This window comes from Atractosteus spatula, chromosome 9 (assembly GCF_055471065.1).
Source record: "Atractosteus spatula isolate fAtrSpa1 chromosome 9, fAtrSpa1.hap1, whole genome shotgun sequence".
NCBI classification, from domain to species: Eukaryota; Metazoa; Chordata; class Actinopteri; order Semionotiformes; family Lepisosteidae; genus Atractosteus; species Atractosteus spatula.
In genome coordinates, this window is record NC_142714.1 from 49012213 (window position 1) to 49040063 (window position 27851).

General features: G+C 49.9%; 1 protein-coding gene across 1 annotated transcript; it reads left to right on the plus strand.

The window, feature by feature from the left end:
- Window positions 1-1863: 1863 nt before the first annotated feature.
- LOC148828734 (MORC family CW-type zinc finger protein 4) lies at window positions 1864-27468 on the plus strand. The gene is made up of 17 exons (XM_088924699.1): window positions 1864-1907; window positions 2061-2133; window positions 5033-5165; window positions 12099-12320; window positions 12870-13013; window positions 13859-14018; window positions 16228-16356; window positions 18335-18454; window positions 19303-19406; window positions 19975-20148; window positions 20932-21060; window positions 21518-21595; window positions 21887-21926; window positions 23387-23535; window positions 23945-24542; window positions 25088-25380; window positions 26228-27468. The coding sequence occupies exons 1-17, from the start codon at window positions 1869-1871 to the stop codon at window positions 26376-26378; spliced, it is 2736 nt and encodes a 911-aa protein (XP_088780825.1). The 5' UTR covers window positions 1864-1868; the 3' UTR covers window positions 26379-27468.
- The last annotated feature ends 383 nt before the right edge of the window (window positions 27469-27851 follow it).

The window sequence follows — 27851 nt, forward strand, 5'->3', positions numbered from 1 at the left end:
TTAGAACCCCTGGCAATTAGCAGAAGAAACCATCTCACCAGTGAAGGGTTTGAAGTTGTCAAGGCGGGAGCCTGTATATTTCTCACTCTGTATCGGCCCTGCTCCTTCTGTTGGAACTGATCGGAGTGTCTGCGGTGTTCTCAGGGTACACTAGCAGAACGGTATATTCATGATCTAGTGTGCTGTGAAAATCGGGGCCACGGTAGATCTGGGGTGCCTTTTTTGAATGTTTTGAAAAGGACTGATTACTTCACACATCTAAACAGTCTGCAGTCACTTTTATCGTGGATCCTGTCTCTTCTCCAGCTTCAACAAGAAAAGGCAAAAGCAAGTTTGAGCTGTTTTTTCTTTGCCTCTGTGTTGTGTTTTGTTTTGCTTTTTACGTGTTTCTATATATTCTGTGTTGTTTTTTTTTGTTTGTTTCTTGGTTTTGCTAGTCTTGTCAACATTTTCCACTTTTTAAAATACTTAAAATAAAAAAATGAAGGTGTTCCATAAGTAACGCGTACTAGCAACAGTAATGGACACAGTGCACTTGATATGGTGTATTGGGATTTCACTAAAGTGTCTCATAAAATATGAATTCTTATAATTAATTGCTGGCAGTAAGCAGTCTCAGTGATGCATGTCTTTGGAAGGGGGACTAATTAATGGGTAGAAAACTGAGAACAGGTAAGGGAAAATAGCTAAAGTGAGGTCAGATAATCAGTGGAGGATCACAGGGCTGTCTGTGAGGACCACCGCTCTTCCCAATTTATGATCCCTAATGCATGACTTCAGAATAGTTCGTAAACTGGTGGCATTTGGGTGATGACACCAAAACAGGAGGATGAGCCAACAGCAAATAGAAACCGCAGAAGAAAAAAGCTAAATATTCATAAAATGTAAGACTGGGCAAACAGGTAGCAGGGATTTAATGTGGAGGTGAGGAGCAGCAAAGGCAAACTTTATTCAAAATGGGAAAAGCTGACCTTAAATGTCCTACCTGTGAGAACCCTTCTTACATTTGTGTGTTGTTTTTTACATACGTGCTGCTTTTTCTCACTTTTTTGTACAATCACCTGAGATGAAAGCACTTGTACAAAAGAAAGTGCTTTAGAAAATAGGCTTATTGGATAACGGGATGGGTTTGATGTCTGACTAGGGATCCTTCTGTGTGGAGTGTGCATGTTCTCCGTGGCTTTGTGAGGATTTTCTTCAGACACTAGGTTTCCAAATTTCTTCCCAAAACATGCTGGTTAGTTGATTGGTTATGGATTACATAATATAGATGTTATGTGTCTCTGCTTTTTCTCTCTGGTCCAGAGTGTCAGCTCTGTGATGGGCTTGTGTTCCATTTAGGATCTAATCCCACCTTGCACCCTGTCCAACCTTGCCAGGAAATAGCAGCTTTCTAATAATGGATGAATGCATTATTGTTCTACTGTAAGGTATAATTAAAAGGTTATGGAGTAAATATCACTGCATTATGAACGAAGAGTTCTGTTCAAGGGATACTATAAGATCTCCTAGAGTGTGTTAGTTTAAACTCTCTTGACATGAGCAGTTCATTTGTGCGTTCGCCGAACAGAAAACGCTCTCATCGAACAGTAACGCCGTTCTGTGGAGCGTTACCCTTACCAACATGGCGGATAGCGGCTTCTTGCCGTACAACAGGGCGTTTCCCAGCAGGGTTACTTCCCGTGCAGCGCCATGCTGTACGGCACTTCATAGGTACAGGGCCTGGGGAGGGCCTGAAGGCACGAGATCACGAAATCGCGTGCCTCCGAAGCGCTGCATTTACAGCTAGTCGCCGCAGGTCTCGCCGTCTGTGTGTTTGTCTCTCTCGCTCTCTAGTCTTATTTATGTTTTTCTGACAGTTCGTAAAAATGGCGAAGCTGAGCGAGCACGGGATTCGGCTGAGCTGTGTGAGTAGACCGAGCTATCCGCTGAGCTTTAAGCATGACACGGATGAAAACATGATAGCGGAGTCAATTATGAAATGCGTTGCTGATTTCTCGATGAGCATGCCTGTAACTCAACAGAAATATTAATATTTCAATGCCTTTTCCTTAATTTAGATGAGCCCTTCATACCTGCACAGCAATTCAACAAGTCACACCTGGCCTTTCAGTGCAGTTGCGGAACTTATAGGTAAGGCGAAATAAATGTTACAATTTCGATACGGTATTTGAAATATCCGTTAGTGCGATTATTTCCTTTAGCATGTTTGTTGCAGTTGGGGGGTTTTTAAATACCGGCAACACCGAGCTGCGCACGAGACCTCGGAATAACACTGCGCCGACAGTTCGCGTTTTTTTTTTAACTCCCGTCTTTGATAACGACGCATTCGTGCGACCCGCGTTCTTAGAGGGCTCTGTGAGGTCAGGTCTGCGGGACAGGTGCAGAGCTCGGCGCCCCGGGTTGCACGCCGGGTCGCCGTGTCTGCGTGTTTTCATTCTGTTTACAACGTGCGGACCTGCTGGAGACGCACCTGTTGCCAAGCCGCCGCCGCCGCGCGCCCGGAGGACCGGGGAGCTCGTGTCTGCAGGGAACCACGAGCCGAGCTCACGCTCGCAGGTCGCTGATAATGCAGAACAGGCATGAGCGTGTAGGTGTGATATAGACTACTTTTGAGTGTGTGGGGTTTTATTTTAAGTTTTAGATTTACACGTCGTACTTTCTCCTCTGTACCATTTACAAAACCTCGCCTGAAAAGATGAACAAAAATAAGACTTATTGAGAAGGGGGTGGGGTTGTTACCACCTCTGTGATAGACGAGGACAGAGAATGCAGAATGCATTTAAAGAACGGTCTGCTTCAGTTTTACATGACTGTTTCTCCGTAAATGTGAAGATCTGGGAGGTGTTGATGCGACTGGATTGGTGATCTATGTCCCTTGTAACATTTCCTTCATTTTTGCACGAGTAAAAATAGTATTTAAAAACTCGGAACACGTTATCATTAACGTGACGTGTTTTTTTTTTTTTGGCTCCTGTGCTGCTCAGCGCTTGGTTTCCTGATCAACACCTTTGCCGAGTTCCGCATTCAGCGGGCGAATCAGCGGTCGGCCTGCTCCACTCCGCGCGCCGTCATTGGCGCGCTCGAGAGCCGGGTGGGGGCGAGCTGTGGCCACGCGAGCGGCCCTCCGCGCGCGCCCCAGCCGACTCGAAGCGCGCGGGGCTGCGGGGCCGAGCCGCGGTCAAGCTGCGCGAGTTTCACTTCTGGAGCTGCGGTTCGGACACGGTGCATTTTAACACCCGAACAATTGTGCAGTCGGCGTCGGTCCAATCGCACTATACTAGGTCATCATAACAGAGCCGAGAGCTGCGGGGTTTTTCTGTTCCTCCGAAGTACATTCGAGATCTCCGATATTTTATTTTTCTTCCTTTTATTGCGCAGTAGTCTGAAGCTCACCGGATGCATCTAACTTCCCCTTTCGCTGAGAATTTTTTTTTTAAAAAGAAATGGCAAGGCGCCGGCCTCCCTCTCTCTCGCCGCCTTTCTGTCAGCGCTGCGGACGGCCGCTCGCCGCCCCTGTGCGCGAAGCTTTTGCTTGACGGTGACGAAGGTATTGCTCATCGTTCACCGGCCAGCTAAAGGCCACGTGAAAATGAGCAGGGAACAGGACGGGGTTTTCTTTACAGTGACGACAAGCTTCTCTCATCCCTCAGTTATTCACACGTTGTTAGAACACAGTCAATACACGCTGTAGGTACGGTTGATACCCAGCTGATAGCCAGCCGAATGTCGCATTACTGTAACAAGACGTTAGCATCGTTTTGGGGTTTGATTACACGTGTGTATCGGCACGGCGAGTATTTTCTTATGCATGCCTTCGCTTCTGTGTGTACATAGTCATTGTCTGCCCGAGATTCCTGTCATTACTCCGGAGCAGAGCGGAATCGCGGGATGGGGAGAGGTTGGGAGACGTTGTGTTTGCGTCACGTGATCGTGTGCGGAAGAATGTGTGTGAGCTCCGCACATCCCTGCACAACAGCCCGGAGCAGCGTGACAACACTGGAACGAAACAAATCAAGACAAAGCTGTTCTGTAGCGGGGTCTTTATCTGCAGACCTTCCACTTTGTGTTTGCTTAATGCCTCGGAACAGGAATGTGTGTACCTCCTCTATTGAGGAGCTCAGAGTGAAGCAGTGCAGTGTGGGATGATGCTGAGGAGCTCAGAGTGAAGCAGTGCAGTGTGGGATGATGCTGAGGGGCTCTGAGGAGAGGCAGTGCAGTGTGGGATGATGCTGAGGGGCTCTGAGGAGAGGCGGTGCAGTGTGGGATGATGCTGAGGAGCTCAGAGTGAAGCAGTGCAGTGTGGGATGATGCTGAGGAGCTCTGAGGAGAGGCAGTGCAGTGTGGGATGATGCTGAGGAGCTCAGAGTGAAGCAGTGCAGTGTGGGATGATGCTGAGGGGCTCTGAGGAGAGGCGGTGCAGTGTGGGATGATGCTGAGGGGCTCTGAGGAGAGGCGGTGCAGTGTGGGATGATGCTGAGGGGCTCTGAGGAGAGGCGGTGCAGTGTGGGATGATGCTGAGGAGCTCTTAGGAGAGGCGGTGCAGTGTGGGATGATGCTGAGGGGCTCTGAGGAGAGGCGGTGCAGTGTGGGATGATGCTGAGGGGCTCTGAGGAGAGGCGGTGCAGTGTGGGATGATGCTGAGGAGCTCTGAGGAGAGGCGGTGCAGTGTGGGATGATGCTGAGGGGCTCTGAGGAGAGGCGGTGCAGTGTGGGATGATGCTGAGGAGCTCTTAGGAGAGGCGGTGCAGTGTGGGATGATGCTGAGGGGCTCTGAGGAGAGGCGGTGCAGTGTGGGATGATGCTGAGGGGCTCTGAGGAGAGGCGGTGCAGTGTGGGATGATGATGAGGGGCTCTGAGGAGAGGCAGTGCAGTGTGGGATGATGCTGAGGGGCTCTGAGGCACAGAGGAAGGGAGAAGGTTAGAGACCAGAGACAGCGAGGAAGGGTGGCATGTTATTGACCATGAGATGGGACTGCAGGTGCTGCTGGCTTGCCCTCTCTCTCCCAACAGTCTCCCTCTCTCCTGGCAGACAATGCCTGTGACCCGGGCGTCACGGCCAAGCAGATCTGGATCGACGTGGTCAACGTGAAGGACGAGCTGTGCCTCACCTTCACGGACAACGGCAGCGGCATGACGCCCAGCAAGCTGCACAAGATGCTGAGGTGAGCTGATCTATGGCACCCCAACTTCCGCCTGTGGCGCCTCCATGTCCTGCCGCGCTCGAATCGCCCGTGTGCCACTGGGCTCCAGATCCGGCACAGAAGACTTTTCCCACTGTAGGCACAGGGGTTCGCAATCCTGGTCCTGGAGGAACACACGGCTGCTGCTTTCCGTCCCAGCTTAATTGCTTAATTGAAGTCTTAATTGAGCTAACAAGTAACTTGATTGGAATATCTGCAAGTTTGTTTTTTCTCTCAAAAGCACATTAATTATGAATGAAATGCAATAGTTAGAAACAGTTTTGTTTGACTGAAAACAGTCAAACATTTTGAACTAAGGTCCCGATGAAGTCGGTTCAAGGTTCAGCTGTGTAACTCAGAGCTGGAACAGCAGGTGTTGTGGCCCGTCCAGGGCCAGAGCAGTGTGCTCTGTCAGGCACAGATGGGTTTGACTGGTAGGTGGAGGTTTTCTGTGTGTGTACTGAGTGTGCATTTCAACCATAAAACCCCACGAATGTCCACGCACGCAGGAGGAACTGTGCGTGAGCGTGCAGGAACAGGGCTTGGGATAGATCCTGGCCTTCCTATGTTGTGACCTTCAACACTGTGCATCAGCACAGGTCAGATGTCTCCTCCAGTCCCTGTCTCCCCCGATTCCTGACTCTGATCCCATGGGACACCACTGGCTGGCTGTGGTTTTACATATGTAAAATTCCTGCACTTTGTACAGTTGGATATTTCCCCAAGTGTGACTTTGAGTCCTGGACACGCGAGTCTCTTGCTAGTATTGTGAAGCAGCAGGGATGTTTAATCATGTGCTTAATGAATCTCAAACCTGGGATGTTAGTGGGATCCCCGTGTGGCATTTGGGAATAAGAAACTGGCAGCCATTCAGGACAGACACAGAGGACTGTGGTGTATGATCTATAATCTCATCTCGATCATCGTGCAGAGTCCACAGACGGTTTGTATGCTCATGAAAATAACACCATGTAGCCCCAAGCTGCCATACCGGTCTAGTCTGTTTAGTCTCCCTCGTAACACATCAAGGGGTGTTTGTGTGGCTCTGTGAAACAAGGAGTTTTTATACTGTGTGGTTATGAGTATTTTAAGTTATGTGGAGATCCATCAAAGATGAACCCTGATGCCCACATCGCCCTTGGGCTTTCAAACCAAAAGGTTGTTGATGGTAACTAAAAGCAGGGTGATTAGGCCCCTCACAGGGCCGTTAGAAAAACAACACTACTGTGTATCTGAAAGCTCACATGCACAGTCAGCTTTTTCTCTCTGTTGCTTTCTAGGAAACTCTTTGGTATTCCCTTTAAGGTGAAGATAGGATGACAGTATTCTGAATTCATTACACATTCGTTTTTGCGATTTAATTTGATTTATATGATTTTGCCCACTAGTTTAATTAAATGCACGAGGGGCTCGTTGTGATTTTGCCTTCGTTCTTGTACAGCTCTGGTCAGGTAGTGCTCCGTGTTTGTGAACACAGTGACGCACTCCCACAGCCGTACACACGCTGAGCACGTGTCAAGCCCTGACCCTTCTCTGCGAATGCCAGGCTTTCTTTATGATGATTAAGAACAGTACAAGCAGCAGGGCTTGTCTCGGTCCGCCTTCAAGCAACATAAAAGATAGAAACCTTTTTATAGCCCGAGAGATGCACTCAGCCCGCGCGAGAAGCTGTGTTTTGAGCTCTGCACTGTTTTTGTGCACGTCTCTCTCTCTCTTGACAACACTCGCCTCTGACGCAGGAACAGCCACATACTCTCCAGCTGTATGAGCTGAGAAACATGCATGGGGGGGGGTGGGGGGGGGTCTCTTTCACACACACACACGCACGCACACACTTCCTCTTAGAGCTCTGTGGCCGAGCCAACCCGTCAACACTGAGAAGAGGAAACAGCCCTCTGACCAGCACCACTTCAACAGAAAATGCAACCCAACTGTCCCGGCTGTGTCTAACACAGCTGCACGGCGCTTTGGTTTATATTTTTAAGTTATTTTATTAATTTGTCAAGGGCATTGTTTGTCTTCATGACAAAAATGGTTTTCTATTAGCAAAATGCTTATGTATCCTTCTGTCTATCTAACCAGTCACCCCTGTTAGATTTCGAAATTTTCATGTACTACTTCTTATTTTAAGACCAAGCACAATGAACTATGCGAATGACTTTAACGAGATCTTGCTTTTTCACAACACTGAGCATCTAAATAGACTCCTAATTTGGCGTTTTCCATCTATGAAGTCAAGCTCAGCAGCCTTGGTTCGCTGTTTTCCCTGTAAGGCCCCGGCAGAGCTTGACCAGTGAGACCGGCCTTGCAGGGAACGGCTTTCAAGATTGTGCTGTATTTTGAGGGCGAGCAGCTGCTTTGGCAGCTGGAGTTGGGGTGTGTGGGGGGCGGGGGGGGGGGTGGATTCTATCAGATGAGGTATAAAAAAAAAAGTTCCATTGAACTTGAACTTTATTGCCATATGTAACCGGTACATGTACTGGTACAATGGAATTCTTACTTACAGAAAGTCTCTCGATTGTTAAAACAAGTGTAAAAACACAAAGTGCAGACAGCGCATCAAGACGATATACAAACAAACAGTAGAAATTTTAGTAGTAGAAACAGTAGAATTTGAAGGTTTTTTTTTCTTCTCTTGAGTCTTAAGTTTGGGAACTGTGGAATGCGATGCGTTCAGTTGAATCCACGTTTGTCCTCTGCCTCGGGCTCAGTCCTCCCTGCCCAGCATAGCAGCCCATTGGTCCAGATCTAGACACCCCGGCCTTGTGAAAACAGCGCCGCGGCCACAGACTGGTTAGCTCTGCCAGTTTGCTGCAGTGCCTGCCTCCCTTTTCACATTTGCCACCTGTTGGACAGCAGAGCTTGGCAAAAAACATCGTCCCCGGCTGAGCCAAGACCCCACTGAGACAGGAATGCTGTCCGCCAAGCTAATAAAACCTGCGTTTCTGCAGAAACTGGAGGTAAATGCTACCCTGGGTTTCCTTTCATTCGCCTCCCTTGGCTGGGTTTCTCCCCTTCTTCCTTTAATGCCGTTGGAGCGCCGAATGTTTGAAATGCTTGTGTGCTGAAGTCAGGTGCTACCTGTGGCTTAGCAGAAACAGCCACAGGAATGGGCTGAGGGCTGGGTGTGTTGTGTGCTGTGTGACAGCAGGGAGGCACAAGGGGCTCCACGAGGGAGAGGGACAGAGATTGCAAGACAGCGAGCAAACAAGAGACAGAGAGAGAGAGCTGGTGACTGAGGGCACAGCAGGTCTGTCAGCAGAGTTTCGTCACTGTGAGAGCCGGGCTGGATTCCAGCACAGAGGAACCAGATTCCTCCAGTCAGGTGCGCCTGGCTGTGAGAGTCTGGAGCACAGCACCCAGGCTTCTGTCCAGAAACAGCTGGACGAGACCCTTGGATTGGTTAGCTACTAGCAGCCAAAAGGACCAGGTGGGCCAACTCGCCTCCTCTCGTTTGTGACCCGTCTTGTGTTCTTCCACTGTTACCCTGCCAGCCAGAGCCATGTGGTCAGCAGCACACCTCTCCCTTAGCGGCCCTCACAGACACTCACAGAACCCTGCTACACCGCTACACTCCAGTAAGATCCGTCAGCTGTACAGGAAGACCGCTGTAGGGTTAGGCCCTTTTACTTTCATTCTCTAGAAGATTAGACCTCTGTAAACATCCTCCTATATAAGATACATGAGGGAGGTTACAGACGGGGAGGCTGTTCGTGTGCTTTAATTTCTAGTAGGAAATTGACCCCAGGATCCCCTCCAGCTGCTTCCTCAACAGAGCCAGGGTCTGGGCTCCCACACCACGACCGGTCAGCTTGTTAAAGACCCCCAGCACTCTTCTTGCAACAGAGGTCTCGTGTCAGATGAGTCTCTGCGGGGTCATAGCCCATATGATTAGACCGTTTGCAGACCCTCTTACGCATTAATCAACACTTCTAGGGACATACTTGGATATGTGGTTAGACATGCAGATAGAGAGATGGATGGGCAGTTTTTCTGGGGGGTTTTTTGTACATCCTTTCTGCGAAGCTGCCTGACCGATGAGACTGTAAGGTCTTCAGAAAATAAAGGAATGTTTGATGGAGGAAGGGTGAGTCAGAGCTGAGCTGCAGCCAGGATGCTATAAATAGTACACGGCTGCAAAGGGAAACAGCAAAGTGCAGAGACAGACACCCAGCAATGACCAGTAGAGTTGGAGTTCCTGTGTGCCCCAGATGGAGAACAGACGTGGCCGCAGTGGGTCTACAGTCTGCACCGCTGGTGGTATGGGTACCAGCTCTTTGCATTGGTCCTGTGTGACTCACAGAGCCAGTCCTGTGACAGCCGTGTTTGTTCCTGCTCTGTTTAATGCTCAGCGTGGTGCATAGCACTTGCACAGCCTCTTCGCAGGCGGGGGGGTTTCTGGGCTGCGCGCCCCACGTCGGAGATGGATGAGAGGGGATGCTGTCCTGCAGGCTTGGAGACTACTGCTAAAAAGGAGTTTGGGTTCTTCCTAAGGCTGCTGCTTCTTAGAGTGTGGTTCCCTGGCTGTGTGTCGCTCTCTCACAGCAGCGCTAAACAGATGACATTCGTCACCAAAAAAAAAAAAAACAACAGTAAAAAAAGCCCTGTGATCTGATGTGTAGATATTTCAGCGAGTGACAGTTTCTGATATCCTGGGGTGCCGCGCTTATCTGATCCAGGCCGAGAAAGTACAAGGTGTGTGACAGAGGATGAGTTGTTGCTATTTTTGTGTGCGCGAGGTATGAGTTTGTGGTGGGGTGTGAGTGTATCAGTGCCTGGGAGAGCACGCGCAAGATAGTGTGTATGTGCCTGTGTGTGTAATTGTTTCCCTTACAGTTCTGTGTTCTGTCGTCCACATTCCACAGTGATCGTTCAGTAACTCAGATTCCGTCGTGTGGAGCAACGACACTAAATGAGGTGTTTAACACTTCAGGTGGAAGAGCCGGTGTTAGAGTATGTTTGTATCCATCAGATCTGCGTTTTTTGGAAAGAAATTAAACTAATTGCACCATGAATCTCAGTATTTAGTTTGTTTTGAAGGTGACTATCAATGGTGTTACAACTACTGAGGTCTCCCTAAGAATCTGGAGACAAGGGTAATGTCAAGTTTTGCAGTACTGAGGAGCTTCAAAGCTAGAAAGAAACTGAGATATTTGCTGAGGTGTAGGGGGTTAGAGACACAGTGATCGAAGAACTTGTCTGGTTTACCTCAGTTAAGTTCTTGGTAGAGTCATCAACAGTCCGGGAAAACAGGATATAAAAGAATGGGTGTGAAAGAAGAGACAAAAAAGGGGACAGAGAGGGAGAAGATGGCATAAGGGGAAGAGAAGGACAGTGCCAAGAGGGAGTACCTTGTTCCAGTCAGCCTTTAAGGCCAGATTCAAGTTAAGTATCTGAACCTTTTTAAGAGAGCTGGCTGCTCTGAGTTTTTAGGAAACTCTGATTTCCTGTATAGAGAATCCCTAGGTCAAAAACAGTCTTTTCTGCTTAGTGGATTTTTTTAGAATAGGCATAGGGTCCCCTTCACTTTATTGCATTTGGATTTATTTATATAGGTTTATCTCTCTTGTATTAGCTGTTATACGAGTTTTGAATACTTGGTAGCAGTCCGGGGTTTTTCTGGTTGGTCAGGTGTAGGTGTCCCTCGTGGGCCCACTCTTGTGCAGAGGTGTTTGTCATGGGCCCATTCTCATGTTGAGGTGTTCCTCATGGGCCCATTCTTGTGTGGAGGTGTTCCTCATGGGCCTATTTTCACATGCAGGTGTTCCTTATGTGCCATTTCCTGTGTGCAGGTGTTCCACATGGCCTATTCCCATATGGAGGTGTTCCTCAAGGGCCCATTCTTGTGTGCAAAAACTTGCATGTCTCGGAAGAGGCTTGGTAATGCTCTATGTTGTGTGTTAAGGCAATTCAGCTTCTCTTCTATTGATTCCTGTGATTTTAGCAAAGAGTTATGCTTTCTCTGATGTTCTGAAAATTGCTCTAGGTGTCTTCATTGCTGGGGGTTGCAAGTGAACTCATTTTTTTAGATTTTGTCCTGTGATGGGACATTAGTGATGTAACAGGATTTAAAGAGATTAGTATAGATTAGAAGGTGTCATCACACTTTTCACACTGTAAAGCCAGGCAATTAATATCTCTTTACTGAGGTTTTAATTCAATTCATTTCCACAGCACAGAGAATCTGCTAAGTAAGCAGGGAACATGATTCAGTGCTGTTGGTTGGATAAGAATCTTATAATTTTCTGAACCAATATAATGGCGGATTATATTATAGTGTGTCCCAAACATATACTTATATACACATATATAAATACATATTGATAAATGTATACAGTGACATTTTGGCATTGCAGTTGTGTTTCGCAGGTTTTGAGTTGCACTCCAGACTAGAAGTCCTTCTGTGTAAAGTTTGTGTTCTTCTCATGTCTGTATGAGTTTTCTCTAGGTGCTCTAGTTTCCTCACATCTCTTATAGAAATGCGGGCTGCATTAATTAGTGTCTCTGAATTGTCCCTGTGTGCACATGTACAGCATTATGATAGTGAATGAGTATATACTACATACTGTAATTCTGTACAGATACTCAAATATATCTATTATTCTGATCATGCTTGGGTATTTTCATGTTAAAACTAAAACTGTTTTTGTTGAACTGGCTCATTGCTGGTGGCACACCTTGATCTGTGTCCATTTCAGCTCTGGGACGTTAGGATTTCCAGGTGCAATTCCTTCAGCTGTATCCATGCATCTCGGTTGTCTGTGCTTTCATCATGTTTCTCTGCAAGGGGCCTTGAGATGATGTCATGCACGGTATTACATACTATAAAGACTGTTGTCTTTGTCAGAGGTTGTGTCATGGGTGTGCTCCTGCATTGTTTTACTTCTGCATCTTTCTCTCTCTCCACCTCTGCAGTTTCGGCTTCACGGACAAGAGCTCCAGCAAGAGCCACCAACCCATTGGGGTTTACGGCAACGGGTTCAAGTCAGGCTCCATGCGGCTGGGCAAGGACGCGCTGATCTTCACGAAGAACGGGGGCTGTCTGAGTGTGGGCTTGCTATCCCAGACCTACCTGGAGAAGATCCGGGCGCAGGCCGTCATTGTGCCCATCGTCCCCTTTAACCAGCAGAACAATATCCTGACCCAGGGCTGAGAGGCCTCGCCACCTGAAGCCGAGGGCAAGAGTGAGGGATCTGGCTGGACGAGACAGCGGAGACAGGGAAGACCACGAGGTGCCAGGGGCTGCTGAGAGGTGTAGACAGGGCAGGCTGGTAGTTTGAGTAGCTGCCTGGGACTGGGGAGTTCCCGATGCTTGGGGGACCCAGCAAGAGTTAGAGAGACCTAGAAGAGGTTGCAGATGAATACAGGTTAGTGGTCATATTCAACACTCAGTACGTTAGAAAATGGCTTTTCCCAGTAGAGGAGAGTCAGTATGAAATGTCTACTGCTGAGCCTGGGTCCCTTTTGCTACGTGTGCCGACTGAAGTGGACAGGAGAGGGGAGAGTAGAGAGTATCTGTCCCTTGTGCACTCCAGTTGGTCTCTCTGTCAGCTCACTCATGCACATTGTATGGTGTTTTTGGGTCAGAACCCTGAATCCAGTCTTCGGGCAAAGGCTGCTGGTGCACAGAGCAGACTCCCCCGCCACAGTGTCCCAGTGTTCTCCTTGACCCGGTTTCTCACAGAACCTGATTGTGACTGAGGACTCGGTGGCCAGTCTGAACGCCATCCTCACCCACTCCCTGTTCAGCACCCAGGAGGAGCTGCTGGAGCAGTTTGACACCATTCCCAGCAAGAAGGGCACCAAGATCATCGTCTGGAACATCCGCAGGTGGGCACGCCATGCTAGCGGCCAGCCTGGCACCTCCCCACATGTGGTCACGCTCGTAAACTCGTATAGTAGATAATAAAATTGCCCAGTTCGAATTGCAGCGTACCCCAAATGTCTCTTGAGGGACAGCTTTGCAGAACACTGCCAGAAGACAGTGTCGCTGCATAGAACCGTTTGAGTGCACTGAAAAAGAAAATGTATAAAGAGTGAAAATATTATAGTCACATTGTATCTCTCAACCATTTGAAAAGCAGAGCCGGTTTTGCTAAAATGCCCCATGCAGTCTTGAAATATATGCCTTGAAAAGTGTAGAAAAGAATCCAGCCTGCATATCCAGTGTTCTTGAGCCATTAAGTTGCAAAGGATTGTATTGCGTGCAGGGCAGTTTGCACCAGTATTTATGCAATTCAGGTTCAAGTCTTTCCTGTTTTGGGCTGCGGATTTCTTCTGGCTACTTCCTGCTTTGCGATCTGGACGCGCTGTTCCTCGGTGACGTGAATGATCTGCGGGTCAGCAGGTTCAGGGGCAGGGGCTGTGCACTTAGGCAGCACGTGCCTGGGGCCTCTCTGACTGGCCGAGGTTTCTGTTACTCTCTGTGTTCTGCACTTTGACCTCTGCCTGGGTCCAACAAGGCTGTCAGTGGCTTTCCAAATGATTTCCTGAAAGCCCTCCAGCAAAAACTTACTGGGCAGCTGCCAGTTAAAGAAAGGCGGTGCCGCAAGGTATCTGGCTTGATCTGCTGACAGCACACAGCTCCGGGCCAGCAGTGTTGTGGTTACTCACACTCAGACCGCACATCAGCTGCTCAGAGCCCGTCTCCCATCTTCCCGAAATCTCTCTTCCAGGAACAAGGATGGGAAGCCAGAGCTCGACTTCGAGACGGATAAGTACGATATCCGGATGCCGGATATCCGTCCGGAGGAGATGAGGACAGGAGGGAAGAAGAGATTCCCAGGACCAGAGAGGACTGATCAATCCGTGCCCGAGATGGACTACTCCCTGAGGGTCAGTGAGGAGGTGGGGGTGGGTGAGTTGGGGGACGCGGGGGGGCAAATTGCAGAAATGGGGGAAGATGAGAAATGGAAGAAGGTGGCAGAAGGGAGGAAGGGAGGTACAAAGCTGGCGAAGCAACGAGGGCTGCTCACATGGTGAAGAACATCCAGCACAAACTGGGTTCCTCCTACACCTACCAGTCCCAATCCCAGGGAGGAACAGACTGGAGCATGAAGACAGCTGCTGCAGCATTCCCACCCTTCAGGCGTCTCACCGCTTAACACTGGCTGCTCTCCCGATAGTGAGGAGGTGTTTCGCTCTGTGGTGCAGACAGCGTGCGAGTGGACACTCGCTCTCTTGACGTGTTAGCGTGAGTGAGTGCAAAGGCATCGTTTCGAGTTGCTCGTTTTCACTCGCCAGAATGGCCCCTGCCAAGGACTCCAGTCACTTCCCCGGCCTGTAGTGACCATCAGGATAGGATAGGTGGCAGATATTAAGAGGCCACTTATCTCTTTATGAATCAAGTCCTTGTTAGAAGCATAACAGTGCTGTGGAGATAGGTGAGTGAGTCCTTCAGAGTCCTGATCATGCATACACGGTCTGTAATGCCCACATACAAACATGTGGCAACAATTGTATGGGAACTACCTGCTGCCTATCATTCCAGTTTAATTAGTATCCCAAACTGCTCTTTGGGGATAGTGGCAGATACAAAACAAATATTTAGTGACTTTTGTGTTTAAACAACATGCCCCTTTGTTTTAAAAACCAGTGTGATGTGTATTAGGAGTCTGCCGGGGAATTTGTCCCTCTTCAATAGTAATACATGCCGTACACACACAGATGGAAACACAGGAAATCCCATCAAGGTTCTCTGACAGCCATGATGCCTTTCTTGGGGAAGGAAGTAAAGGACTGCTTGCAGGAATCCAGAAACACTGTTATCTTCTTAGGTCCTGCGGGACGTCTTCGTGCATCTTACAGAAAGTCGTTGTGATATGGGAGGTTTTCACTTTTTCCAGCCAACAACTGATATGTTCTTGGAAGTCAGCCACTGCCTTCAACATCCCTGATCTTTCCCAGTCCCTGTTTTTGTCTGTGATCTTTCTCCGTGCTCTGAAGCATTCGTGGTTTGTTGAGTGGCTACAGTGCTGTGCCCTTGAGACAGACAGTTACTCCCTAAATAACGTTTGATGTTTCTTCATCAGCCTGTTTGCAGATGCATAAGTCTGTGTTGCAGGGTGGGGGTTGCAGGGAGCTGAACGCCTTTCGTCAGCGAGGAAAGCATTCCTTTAAGTCTGTCTAAGATTCAGAAAAACAGGGCCTGACAAACTACAGAAGGAATAGGAGAAATGTTTTCTAACACATCAAGATTAGAATGTTGTATTTGGCTTAGGTGGCCTATACAGTATATAGCAAGACAATCACTAAATGCTGCTCATTAATTATTTAATTAGCTGTTAATTAGACGCAGCAATTACAGCAAATTATTTGACTATACCCTAGATATAACCTTAACGCCTGCACTGGGCACTGTGAACAAAATAGCAATGGTTTTTGGCTTTAAGATCGTGACACTGGTAGCTGCCCACGTCTATCCCTCTGACACGGATTGAAGGCCCACGAGGCATTGCAGATAAGGAAATGCTTGGATACTGGGCGCAGTGGGTATACAATTGCGGTACATATGGTTAAAACTGACGGAGAGATTGCTGGTGCATCTGGTGAGTGCATTTGAAGAGTCTGCGGCAGTAGTGGTTCATTGTTCCTTATGGTTTACTTTGTAGTGAGCAGAGGATGGTGGAGATGGTGGAGATGGGGGTGTGCACCCTTGAAAACTGGCTCAGAATGAATTATGTTTCCAAGAGGAAGGCCGTGAAGGCAGATGAAGTAGTTTACTCAGTGTGCAGGACAACACTGAGCTGAGAACTGCTCTGCTGCATTCTGGGACAACAAGTGTGAACATGTATTTGGAAGGCGATGTGCCAGGCCAGTGACGAATACGATATTGCAAGGCTTTGCTTCCCATGAATTTTTATTGACGGTAAACAATGACAGCAAGCCCATGTTATGATCAACAAACAGAAGAACTCGCTCTGGTCTGCTGTAGACAGCTCAGTTCTCTCTCGAAATTCCTTCAAGCCCAGTGATGATGCAGCCTATGTGTCTCCTTGTGGCTTTCCCCGTGACGTGCACATTAGCGCCCCCTCTGTCTCTGCAGGCCTACTGCAGTATCCTCTACCTGAAGCCACGGACCCAGATCATCCTGCGTTCGAGGAAGGTTCAGACCAAGCTGATCGCCAAGAGCCTGGCCAACATCGAGAACGATGTCTACAAGCCCAGCTTTATCGTATCCACAAGTGAAGAACAAGTGTTCTTTGGAGGGGTGGGGGGGATTGGGGTGTTACTGCATTCGGAGATAAAGCTTGTGCAGCTGCTGTGCTTTAACTTGTGTGTTTTTTGGTAGATCCTGGAAGTGTTGCAAAATATTTTTCAGCCCTGGGCACATCTCCTCTGGGACCAGGGTACCAGCAGCAGCACTATGCGATTGGCAGAGAGCAGCTGGGGTTGGGTTTTGATGGGGTTTAGATCTCTGCTTTCTGGCCTGTGGTGCCCCCTGTGAGGCAGGGAATCAGCAGGGCCACGCTCATCTTCACAAAGAGCTGTTCACACAGACGGTCATTGTACCCATTGTCCCCTATAACCAGCAGAACAATATCCTGCTCCAAGACAGAGAGACCTCATCCAGAGACCAAAGTGGCCTAAAGCTCAGACCGAGAGTGAGAGTGAGTGGCTCAAACAGGAACAGCTCTTTCTTGTACATCTTTGACATTACGGGATGGAGGCTGGTAGTTTGAGTAGCTGACTATGACCAGGATTTCTCCAGGACAGCTGCGCAGCCAGCATAGGGCTGGGGTCTGCCTGGGTGCTCTCTCTGCTTTCTGGCGATTGGCTGAGCTTCGGCAGGCTTGTGGTGATGTCATTGAGAGACGTGCCTCTCCTCCAGTCAGTTCTAGCTCTCCTGCCAGCTGCTGTGGTGCTTGCAAAGGACAAATAAAAGCCATATTAGGAAGGAGGATCTGCAGTTTCCCTGTCCATTTTTTTTCCAAGTCTTCGTTGAAAGAATGCTGTCACACGGGTGAGTTTTGTCAATCGGAATAGAAAGCTGCGTGTCTCAGCAGGCCTGCTCAGCTCTTTGCATCTTTCTCCTGTCAGGAACAGGGCTTCCAGGTAATCCCAAAACTGAATTCATTACCGGTAGCGCCTTGCGAAGAACGGGGAAGCAGGAGCTGTCGCTGAAGGCTCTTGGCAGTCACGTCCTGCTCTCTCGGAAACGGGAGAGGAGAGGTGACTTATCCCAGAAGGCCTCCAGAGACAGATCAGCAGGGCCTTTTCCAAGCACAGGGAAGGCCAGTCCAGGCAAAAAGCTGGAACCGCCAGTGTTTCTGTTTCCTCCACAAACAGCTGCCCCTGTCCCACTCTGCCTGCCCTCCTTCTTCCCTCTTTCCCATTCCAGCTGTCTCCCTTCTTCCTGGTCTCCCCTTCTCCGGCTGCATTGCTTTAATGCTCTTATTTGCATCTTCTGCTTTTCCAGTGCTAGCCTGAGTGTTGTAAAAGCACAGCGATTTGCATGCCAGCGGGGGGCAGGGCTGGAAGTGATGAGCTGCCGAGAGAATGGGACTGTGTGCTGTAGCTCTTGGCACAGCTGTTGGGAATCAAATTTGAGTCATACGATGTCACGGGGAACAGGAGAGTGTGCGCTCCGACTGGGATTAGGGGAGAGAACTGGGATAACCAGCACGGAGAGAGGCTGACAGCGACTGGGCCGCGAGTTCTGATAAGCTGGTCGTGACAGACGGAAGCCCAAGAGAACCGGGGCAGAGAGAGGTTGAACCTGCTTTGTGTTTTTTTTTCTCCTTTTTCTTTAGCTTTTTTTGCTTTTTTCTCTTCTCCTGCTGTTCCCCTTTTCTGAGCTTCTTTGCTCTGTTTCTCTGCTGGGGTTCGGAAACCGACCTGTGACCTCTGACTTGTACTCGTACTTGTACTGGAGGCTGGGTTGAGCACAGGACAGGCATGTTTTCAGAGTGCATTGGAGATAATGGGAATGGAACATGTCGGACGTGATCACAGTAATACCGCACTCACCCCTGCTTTAAGAATAGTGGTGTCAGAAATATTGGGGTACTAGAGCATGCAGAGTACCCATGTCTGAGAGCGCGACCCAGCCTCTTGCCACAGTTTCAATGGTGTATCTGTCTTGAGTGACCCCTGCCTGCCAGTGTCCAGTACTCTACCTGGGACCTGTTTGCCTTAACAAGTGCCTCCAGAACAAGAGAGTGAAGATCACCTTCGGGTTCAACTACAAGAACAAGGACCACTACGGCATCATGATGTACCACAAGAACCGGCTCATCAAGTCCTACGAGAAAGTGGGGTGTCAGATTAAGGTACCCAGTTCTTTCCCCTCCATGTAATGCAGGGGTCCCCAATCCTGGGCATGGGGACCCCCACTGCTGTGCACTCGATTAAATCAGCGAGCCCTTCTTAGACTACGGAACAGGCTTCATTTGGTCTTAAATTTGTTTTCCGTTCCTAAACCTGCGGGAGGTTGCCTTGTAACCAGGTTGCAAATTAAAAAAAAATGGCAGAGGTTCTTACCGGCCTGTTTGTTGGTTCAGCTAAGGATTCACATAAGTAAGGAGCTCAGTGGGTTCGTGAATTCCTGGGACGAGGTTTGGGGAACTCCTGCTGTAAAGAATTCATCCATCCATCCATCCATCTATTTTTTAACCTCTTCTTCCATTACACTGTTGGGGGGGAGGGGAGCCAGAATTGATACCGGCAAGCCAAGTGCACAAGGCAGGGTACACCCTGGACGGGACACCAGTCCATTACACACTAGGACCAATATTACCAGAAGCCAGTTAACCTACCAGCATTTCCTTAGACTGGGGGAGGAAACCCACATGAGCACATAGAGAACATACAAACTCCACACATATGGCACACCAGGTCCAGGACTGAGCCCAGGGCCCTAGTTCTGCAAGGCAGCAGTTCTGAGCACCACTGTGCCACCATGCCACCTTAAGAGTTCATCTTTAGTCTTACTGTTTCAAGTTAGGATTGCTGAAGAAATCTGAGAACGATCCTTCAGTTCAGATTAAATCAGTTTTATTTCTCCAGAGAAATAAGTGCCTCTGGAGTCAGCTTCCCGCTTTCACCCATCAGTAGGGGGCACTGTGCTCTTTTCCATCTCTGATCCTGGCTCTGCCTGTCCCCTGTCTGTCCCCTGCAGTCCACCAGCCGAGGGTCAGGGGTCGGGGTCATCGGGGTCATTGAGTGCAACTTCCTGAAGCCAGCGCACAACAAGCAGGACTTTGAGTACACCAAGGAGTACAGGTAGCGTGGGGGCAGCCCAGCATGGCTGTCAATGTGTGTGTGATGCAGTTCATTCCAAGTAAGCAACTGCACTTTACAGTGCCAGCCACTGCTCTTGGTATTACTCTTTGCATTACAGCAGTTCTGTGAAGCACAGGGATTTCTAAGCGTGCAAGATATAAGATATTGGAATTTTCTAAAGGTAGTAGAACTCCTTGGATTATTCAGTCACGTAGTAATGATAACATGATCTTCACAAGGAGTGGACAATTGTTTTTTCTAAGAAATCCTCTCCTTTTCAGTTTATGTCAAAGTGTATACATTTTTAACGGTACCTCATTTAAAGTTTGTCAATTTAAAGCTGACGTGCAGTTGACAAAGTAAAATGTGATGAGTGTGGGTCAGTCTGACTCTGGCCTCTCCAGTGAGCGCTCTCTGCTTCCCCCTGCAGGCTGACTCTGGCCTCCCCAGTGAGCGCTCTCTGCTTCCCCCTGCAGGCTGACTCTGGCCTCCCCAGTGAGCGCTCTCTGCTTCCCCCTGCAGGCTGACACTGGCCTCAACAGTGAGCGCTCTCTGCTTCCCCCTGCAGGCTGACTCTGGCTGCTCTGGGCCTGAAGCTGAATGACTACTGGAGAGAGAAGAAAGAGAAGAAAGCCAAGCAGAAGGCGTTGGCCCGAGCGCAGAGAGAGAAGGAGCAGCAGGAGAGAGAGGAAGAGGAAGAGGAGGAGGAGGAGGAGGTGGATGGAGAGCAGGATGAAAGCGAGTGAGTGCCTGAGAGAGGGAGACAGTCAGAGGAGAGTACCATCAGAGCTCCAGGCGCCGGCTCCGTCAGACTGGCCTTGAAGTTCTGATTGCCTTTGTACCGTTCTGTTGATAATGCCAGCCTTCACAGAACCTTGGAGACGAAGTGGAAAACATGTCAACATGTCTGGAGAATAGGGTCTGCTCTGCTCGCCAGCATCCAGGACCAACAAAGGGACAGACACTATGCAGCATATATTTAATATCGTGTGACCTCATTAGGCCTCGATGGAGGCTCGCAAAATAGAAGGTTAGTTAGAACGTGGTTAAAAGACATCATACGGCACGTCCTAGGGGTTCTTAAGGAGTTTTTCTCTGCGTGTGGGACGGCGCTGTTGGAGTGGAACAACCTTGTGCAGTGTGGCTCTCTCACGCCCTGTGCAGAGCACTGTGGACAGGTTGGGCGGAGCGGTTGTGTTCAGAGTGTTGTGGTTGGTGGTGACCAGCAGCCTTGAGAGGCTCTCAAACAGCCAGCAACAGTAAACAGGGGGGGGGAGGGAGGGGGCAGGCATGCTGTGCAGAAACCTCAGTAGCAGGAAACCGTGCAGGTTGGTGGGGGGGGGGGGGGGAATAGGGGGCACGTGGGACTTCCGAGCTGGACGGGAGGTTCAGGGTGGTTGTGGGTTGTGCGTCTGCCTGTGGGAGAGTATGTAATGTTCTTGCTGTGTGTGCGTTATTGTGACTCGAGGCGTGTGGCTGATGCGAACACGTCCGTGTCTAACCACACGCGTGTGCCTGCACACAGGTGTTACCCGGAAGAGCCCTGGGTGCAGTGTGAAGAGTGTCTGAAGTGGAGGAAGCTGCCCTCCTGGATGCAGCCTGAGACGTTACCCGACAAGTGGCACTGTGCCCTGCACCCTGACCCCAGGTCACGGTGAGTGTGCTGGACAGGAACACGCAGGTGGGGCTGCTGGTGGAGGAGGGTGCCAGACCCAGTGCCCCAGTCTGGGGTGTGGTACAGGTTTGCTGCTGGGAGACGCAGGATATTACAGAAGTACATGGGATTGTATAGGCTTGAACCGTTAACTGTCACCAGCACTGCTATTGACCCCGTTAATACTTAACCTGAGACTTGATTTAAGTTAGGAGGCTGATTAAGGGGGAAAAAAAGAGAAAAGGAATAGATGGATAGAGAAGATGATATTAATTCGCTATGATTGTGTCACACACAGTAGCTGTCTAAAGAGACTTCTAATTATGCTGTGTGGACATGAAATCAAGATGTGCAGCTGGGGATAGCTGTGCTGCCCTCATTAGGGCTCATCAGTGCGATGCAGCTGTATCCTGACCGGCGAATGAGAGGAGATAAACAGATGTGTGTTGCCGTGCAGGAGCTGCTCTGTCCCAGAGGACCCCGAAGAGAGTGAGGATGAGCTGATGCCCAGCTACGAGAAAACCTACAAAAAACAGTACAGTTTCTCTCTCTCTCTGTCTGTCTGTCTGCCTGGCCATCTCTTAAAGCACTTCTCCCAAGCCTTACCCAGTGTATGTGTGAGCTTTCCTGTGCACCTGCTGGTTCCTGTGAAGCTGCGGTTTCACATTGTGGTGATTGTGCACTGTGGGAGGTGTGAATTCAGTTGCAGTGGGGTTATTTCTGCAGCCACGACTGGCGTGGAAGAGGAAGGCAGGGACAGTATGTGTCAACTGGGGGGAGGGAACATGTGCAGGCCTGTGGGTGATCCCCATGTGTCTATTTACAGAGACCCTGCCTGGGATCGCAAGCGCAGCAGATCACTGGAGGTGGGTAGATACTCGAATGTCATCCACACACAGACTCTCTGCATTGATTGGATCTCTCCTACCAGTTTGAAACACAGAAATGACCCTGGAACACTTGCACAGATTTTGGACATGCTCACTGTTAACAGAGTTCTGGGCTAAAATAAAACAAGACCATGTGCCAAACTGCAGAATAAGCTGGGTCTTCCTATCCTGGGATTGACCACTGAAACTGAAACTATTGTCCAAAGGACAAAAACAATATAGAGGGACGAACAGCTAAAAATCATCTGAATGAGCAACTGTCCTTCTAGCAGCAGGATGATCAGCAACCCCCTAATTAAGTGTAAAAATTAAAGTACTAACCCACAACAAAGTCTCAGTGTAATAGTCCAAATAAGGATGATTAGTGTCCTTCTAGTATATAAATATAAGAAGGATAATTTTGTTAAAAAAAAGATTGTCCACCCATAAAATTAACCCCCAGTCCACACCCTACCCCTCCAATGTATAACCACATGAGTTCTCTGGACACAGCTTGTGCCTCATGAATCTAAGACTCACAATGTTTCAGCATGAGTCATGTATTAACTATACTATTATGAATGCAATATTGTTATGCCTGCAGTTTAACTGCTTTTCAGACAACCTTAGTATTTTCGATACACACGTATTAAATATTTTAGAAGGAGAAATATGTCTGGCATGAAATGTTTTCTCTGAACACCTATGGTATTCACATTGCAGAGAGCACGTTTTAGGAAGTGGTGCTTTAGCCTGCTAGGATGCAAAAGTTTGTCAACTCCTAATGTTATGGTAAAATTCCACTTTGGGCTTGCACAGTCTGACACACCTAAGCACTGCATAGCACAGAATTATTATTCCAAGTGTAACAAGTTTAAGAAATAACTGCTCTACTCTTGGTTTTGTTTTTGCACATAGACTGAGCAGAAATGAGGAAGATCGGTGGTCCTAGTTCAGGGCCCTGTGGCACACCACTAATTATTTCACCCCAGTCAGCAGGCTCTTCCCCTATCATAGCTATCATCAAGTTCATCATTCTCAAGCATACATAACCTTGTATCCCTACAGTTCTCATCTTGAGAATTCCTCTTTAGTGGTAGAATTTAATCAACCACATTCTAACAAGTAACACTTACCCTATCGTTTACCTCAGTTAAAGAATATGTGCTTTCTATCCACTGTCTCATGGTACTAATATAAAATAACATCTGGTTTTATGCTGATTCTTTAACATTTACCGTATACTAGAACTGCATTCAATAGAAGTAAGACTTTGGAATATTTATATTTATACTGCTTTTACCGTATTTTCCATTAATGCGTCCCACTGTTCTTGGTGTTTGTTTAACGCCAGAGCGTTTCAAACACAGACCAGGTCATTGGACTGCTGGACGGCTGGGGGGGGGGGGGGGCGCGAGGAGCTGAGCTCTGAAGAACGCGTTTGTTTGCCGTTTCAGGAGGGGAAGAACCGGCCAGGCCTGGCCAGGGGCCTGTCTGAGCCAGCCAATCACTCCTTGGGCAAGCAGGAGGAAATGGAGCTGGAGGACGAGGTGGCGCTTGACTATAGCACCCGCAGTGGCGAGGAGGACCACATGGCAGCCTGCAGGTCTGAGCGGCACTGCCCAACAGGGGCGCAATTCCCAGCTAGAGACGGAAGGAATATCTCAAGCCTGCCCTGGTGTACTGGATTGATCCCCTCATAACTGCAACATTGTTTTCAATTAAAACGGCCATTATCACCTGACTGCATAAACGCAGTCGATGTTGCGACTAGAACGTAAACACTTTGGTAAAACACTTTGGTAAAATCTTTTAGAAAAATCTGGTGGAATCCATCCAGACTTAATCACGGTGCACAGAATCATAGGACACCTCCTGGCCAGTTTATCAGCTAGTCTTTCCTTTCCAGGAGGCTCTGCCTCTGGCCATGAGCGCTCAGCGCTGTAGCTGTGTCTTCCTGTATCATAGCCAGCCGCGTCATCGCCGTTGTCCTGCCTGTTCCTGTCTGTGCGCAGCAACAAGAGGAAGCCGGGGCCGGGGTGGAAGGAAAGCAGCCCGGAGAAGAAGCTGTGTTCCGGGCTGGAGGGCGAGGCCCGGCCCCCCCGCGGCGCAGCCAAGCAGGAGAGGGAGGAGGACGGGGGGAGGAAGAGAGGGGGGCTCCGGGAGAGCGAGGAGGAAGAGACCCTGGCTGTGGAGGAGCGGGGCACCTCTCCCAACACAGTCGCGGTCAAACAGGAGCACGGCAAGGCGCCCCCCGGAGGGAGGTCCGTGGAACCGCAGTCCTCGCCAACGGGCATAGCGCCCCCTCTGAGAAAGAAAGAGGCCTGTAAGGCTGCCCTGATCCCAGAGGAAAACCCGGAGTCCATGGATAGGGTAACTCTCTGCCAGAGGGTGGCACAGCTTGAGAAGGAGGCCGACAGGCTGCGTAGGATCCTGGGGACGCCCCCTCTGCCCCGCAGCCCTTTAAGGGAAGAGGGTCACCCCAGTACGGATCAGACAGCAGAGCTGTGCCAACAGCTCAGCCAGGAAAGAGAGCTGCTGAGCCAGGGGCTCTCGGAGGCAGCGGAGAAGCTCGTAAGAATATCCACGGAGAGGGACAAGTACAAATTTAAGGTAAGAGTCGGCTCAGCACTGCGGACAGCAACAGAGTTGGCACAGTTAACAGCTTCACCCTCCCTTTCATTCTAAAGGAATAAGCCACAATTACAGAAACTTGTAAGTCTGGCTGTCCTCAACAACGCACACGGATGGGTGTCGTCAGCGCCACACACGGTCAGGAAGTTAGTGGTGCACACGGTCAGGAAGTTAGTGGCGTACACGGTCAGGAAGTTAGTGGTGCACACGGTCAGGAAGTTAGTGGCGCACACGGTCAGGAAGTTAGTGCCACACATGGTTGGGCAGTCTTCAGCGGCGCACACGGTCAGGAAGTTAGTGCCACACACGGTTGGGCAGTTGTCAATGGCACACACGGTTGGGCAGTCGTCAGTGGCACACACGGTCAGGAAGTTAGTGCCACACACGGTGGGGCAGTCGTCAACAGCGCACATAGTCAGGAAGTTAGTGGTGCACACGGTTGGGCAGTTGTCAGCGGCGCACACTGTTGTCTGTGTTAGTGGTCTGTTGTTACCGGAGTGTTGACAACATACCGCATCCTTCAGGTGATGGAGCTGGAGCAGGAACGGGCCCGGCTGCAGGAGGAGATTGAGAAGAGCCAACAGGAAGTTGTTTTGCTACGCAGCCCCCCCTCACGGGCTGGTGAGGACATCTATTGGGGCAAAAAGTACTCGAGCTACCAGTACCACGAGCTGGAACAACTGCGGGCCAGTTTGGATCACTTGCAGCTAGAGAAGAGAGAACTGGAGAACCGGCTGAGGCAAGCCGAGCTGTGCCTCCAGAGGTGCAGGGACACAAGGGAACAGAGCACCAGCACGACCCAGACTGCATCAGACAGGTACTTCCCCTCTACAACACCTATAGAGAGGCAGCCCTCGCCCCGCCCAGAGACAGGTAACCCCCTCCCTGCCCTGCCCAGTAACAGCTGACCCACCTCCCTGCCCCGCCTAGAGACAGGTAACCCCCTCCCTGCCCTGCCCAGTAACAGCTGACCCACCTCCCTGCCCCGCCTAGAGACAGGTAACCCCTTCCCTGCCCTGCCCTGCCCAGTAACAGCTGACCCACCTCCCTGCCCCGCCTAGAGACAGGTAACTCCCTCACTGCCCTGCCCAGTAACAGGTGACCCACCTCCCTGCCCCGCCCAGAGACAGGTAAGCCCCTCCCTGCCCTGCCCAGTAACAGCTGACCCACCTCCCTGCCCCGCCCAGAGACAGGAAACCCCCTCCCTGCCCCACCTAGAGACAGGTAACCCCCTCTCTGCCCTGCCCAGAGACAGGTAACCCCCTCTCTGCCCTGCCCAGTAACAGCTGCCCCACCTCCCTGCCCCACCCAGAGATAAGTAAGCCCCTCCCTGCCCCGCCTAGAGACAGGTAACCCCCTCCCTGCCCTGCTTAGTAACAGCTGACCCACCTCCCTGCCCCGCCTAGAGACAGGTAACCCCCTCCCTGCCCCGCCCAGTAACAGCTGACCCACCTCCCTGCCCTGCCCCGAGACAGTTGACCCACCTTACTGCCCTGCCCTTCCCAGGAACAGGTGACCCCGCACTACCCCTCCCAAAGACAGGTGACCCCATCACAGTCCAAACTACAGACAGGTAAACCCCTCCCTGCCCTGCCCGAGGTGCTGCAGGTACCGTTCTCGTACTGCCCCTCTTCACCCCTCTCCCTCTGTCTGTGCCCCCCCAGCGTCGCCATGGTGCGCCTGCGCGACCTCCGGCAGAACGTGGTCAACCTGCTGACCTCCGTGCTGCCCCACCTGGACCTGCAGGGCATCAGCCTGGACACTGGGGACGTGGACAACATCCTGGAGCAGGTCATCGAGGCCAACAAGATCTGATTCTCCCCAAGTCCCTCCCCCCCAACACACACTCGCGCACACACACACACACACTCGACAGACTCTGCAGAAACTCATTAGCAGCCTGTGTGCCTCGGGTGCAACTAGAGCAAGAATGCAGTTGGTTTGCTTAGCTGTCTCTTCCTCCTGTCGTTGAGTTTGTGACTTGTGTTTGTCTCTTTTTGCTCTTGGATTTAGTTGGAACAGCTCTTTGGCCAAACACATCAGAAGGCGGCGTCCAGTGGCTTTCTCAAAAAGCCCATTTCTAAAGGTTTAACCGGAGTCGTTAGCTGTGGCTCCTCCGTGCGTGCCTCTTGAGATGAGATAGGACAAGTGACACTCCCCTGTTTGGGAGGCGCTCTGGGAGCAGACTCCTTCTCTCGGCAGGTTTGCGGTCTGTGCCTTTACTTGTATACCGCCTCCGGCCAGCAGGGGGCGGCCCTCGCACCCGCAGCACAGGAAGAGCTCGCGATGAAGGGGCCTGTGTTGGTCGGCCCGCTTCAGCTCGGACCGGCGCGGCATATAAAGCCCCACTCTGGCGGAGGCGGAAGGCGGGTTTTTCCTCGAAAAGGTCTTTGTGATTTTTGTCACCTTTTTCTTTTCTTCGGTAAAAAAAAAAAGTAGTTGGGTGGAAATTGCGTTTTGAGTTTAGCCGGTAGTTTGTCTCTAACAGCTCCTCGCGTTTTAATTTTCTCACACATCGCTGACGTATTTTTTTTCTATATGTATATATATATATGAGTAATGCGATTTTATGTAGGATTTCAATCTCCAGCAGCCTGTTATGGGCCATCAAGAGACATTCGTAAGATGTAGGTAAATGTAAGATCGCGAATCTAACCTTTATGAAGTGTCCGTGACCGAACATCTGGGCTCAGAATATAGAGTGATACAACCCACACGCCAAGTAAACTCTGACAAAATTCTGGATTTCACTGTAGAATACCGATTCTTACGTGTTTTATTTATTGTCATTTTTTATACTAGATATGTAATTTGTACTACTGTGTGTGGGGACAAATATGTATTGTTACTGTAAGGGAAGTTTCCTTTTTTAACGATACATATAAAACGGGGAACATGTTACAAACTGTTGTCGTGTCTGTCCTGTCCGTGAGTGGTTGTGTCGTGGGAGCAATGCACCGCAATAACCCACACGTGTCCGTCAGCTTAATTCTTTCTTTTTCTGTCCAACACGGAGTGGAGTCTTGCTTTCCCCCTTTCGGCTTGAGGTCTGGCTCTCTGTCGCCCCCTGGTGGAGACTGCCATGGCTGCGCGCTCTGTGTTGGCTCAGGTCACACGCAGTGCTGCGGCTGTTTGTGTGTGCTTTGGGCGAGAGCCCACATCCAGTCCTTGAGGTGCAGCAGATAACGTTGTAACAGGGAGCCGTGGCTGTAAATATTACCGAGAGAGGAGGACCTGAACTGTACTCCCCCTGCTGCGTGTGTGTTTGTGGTCTTTCTGTTCCGCGGT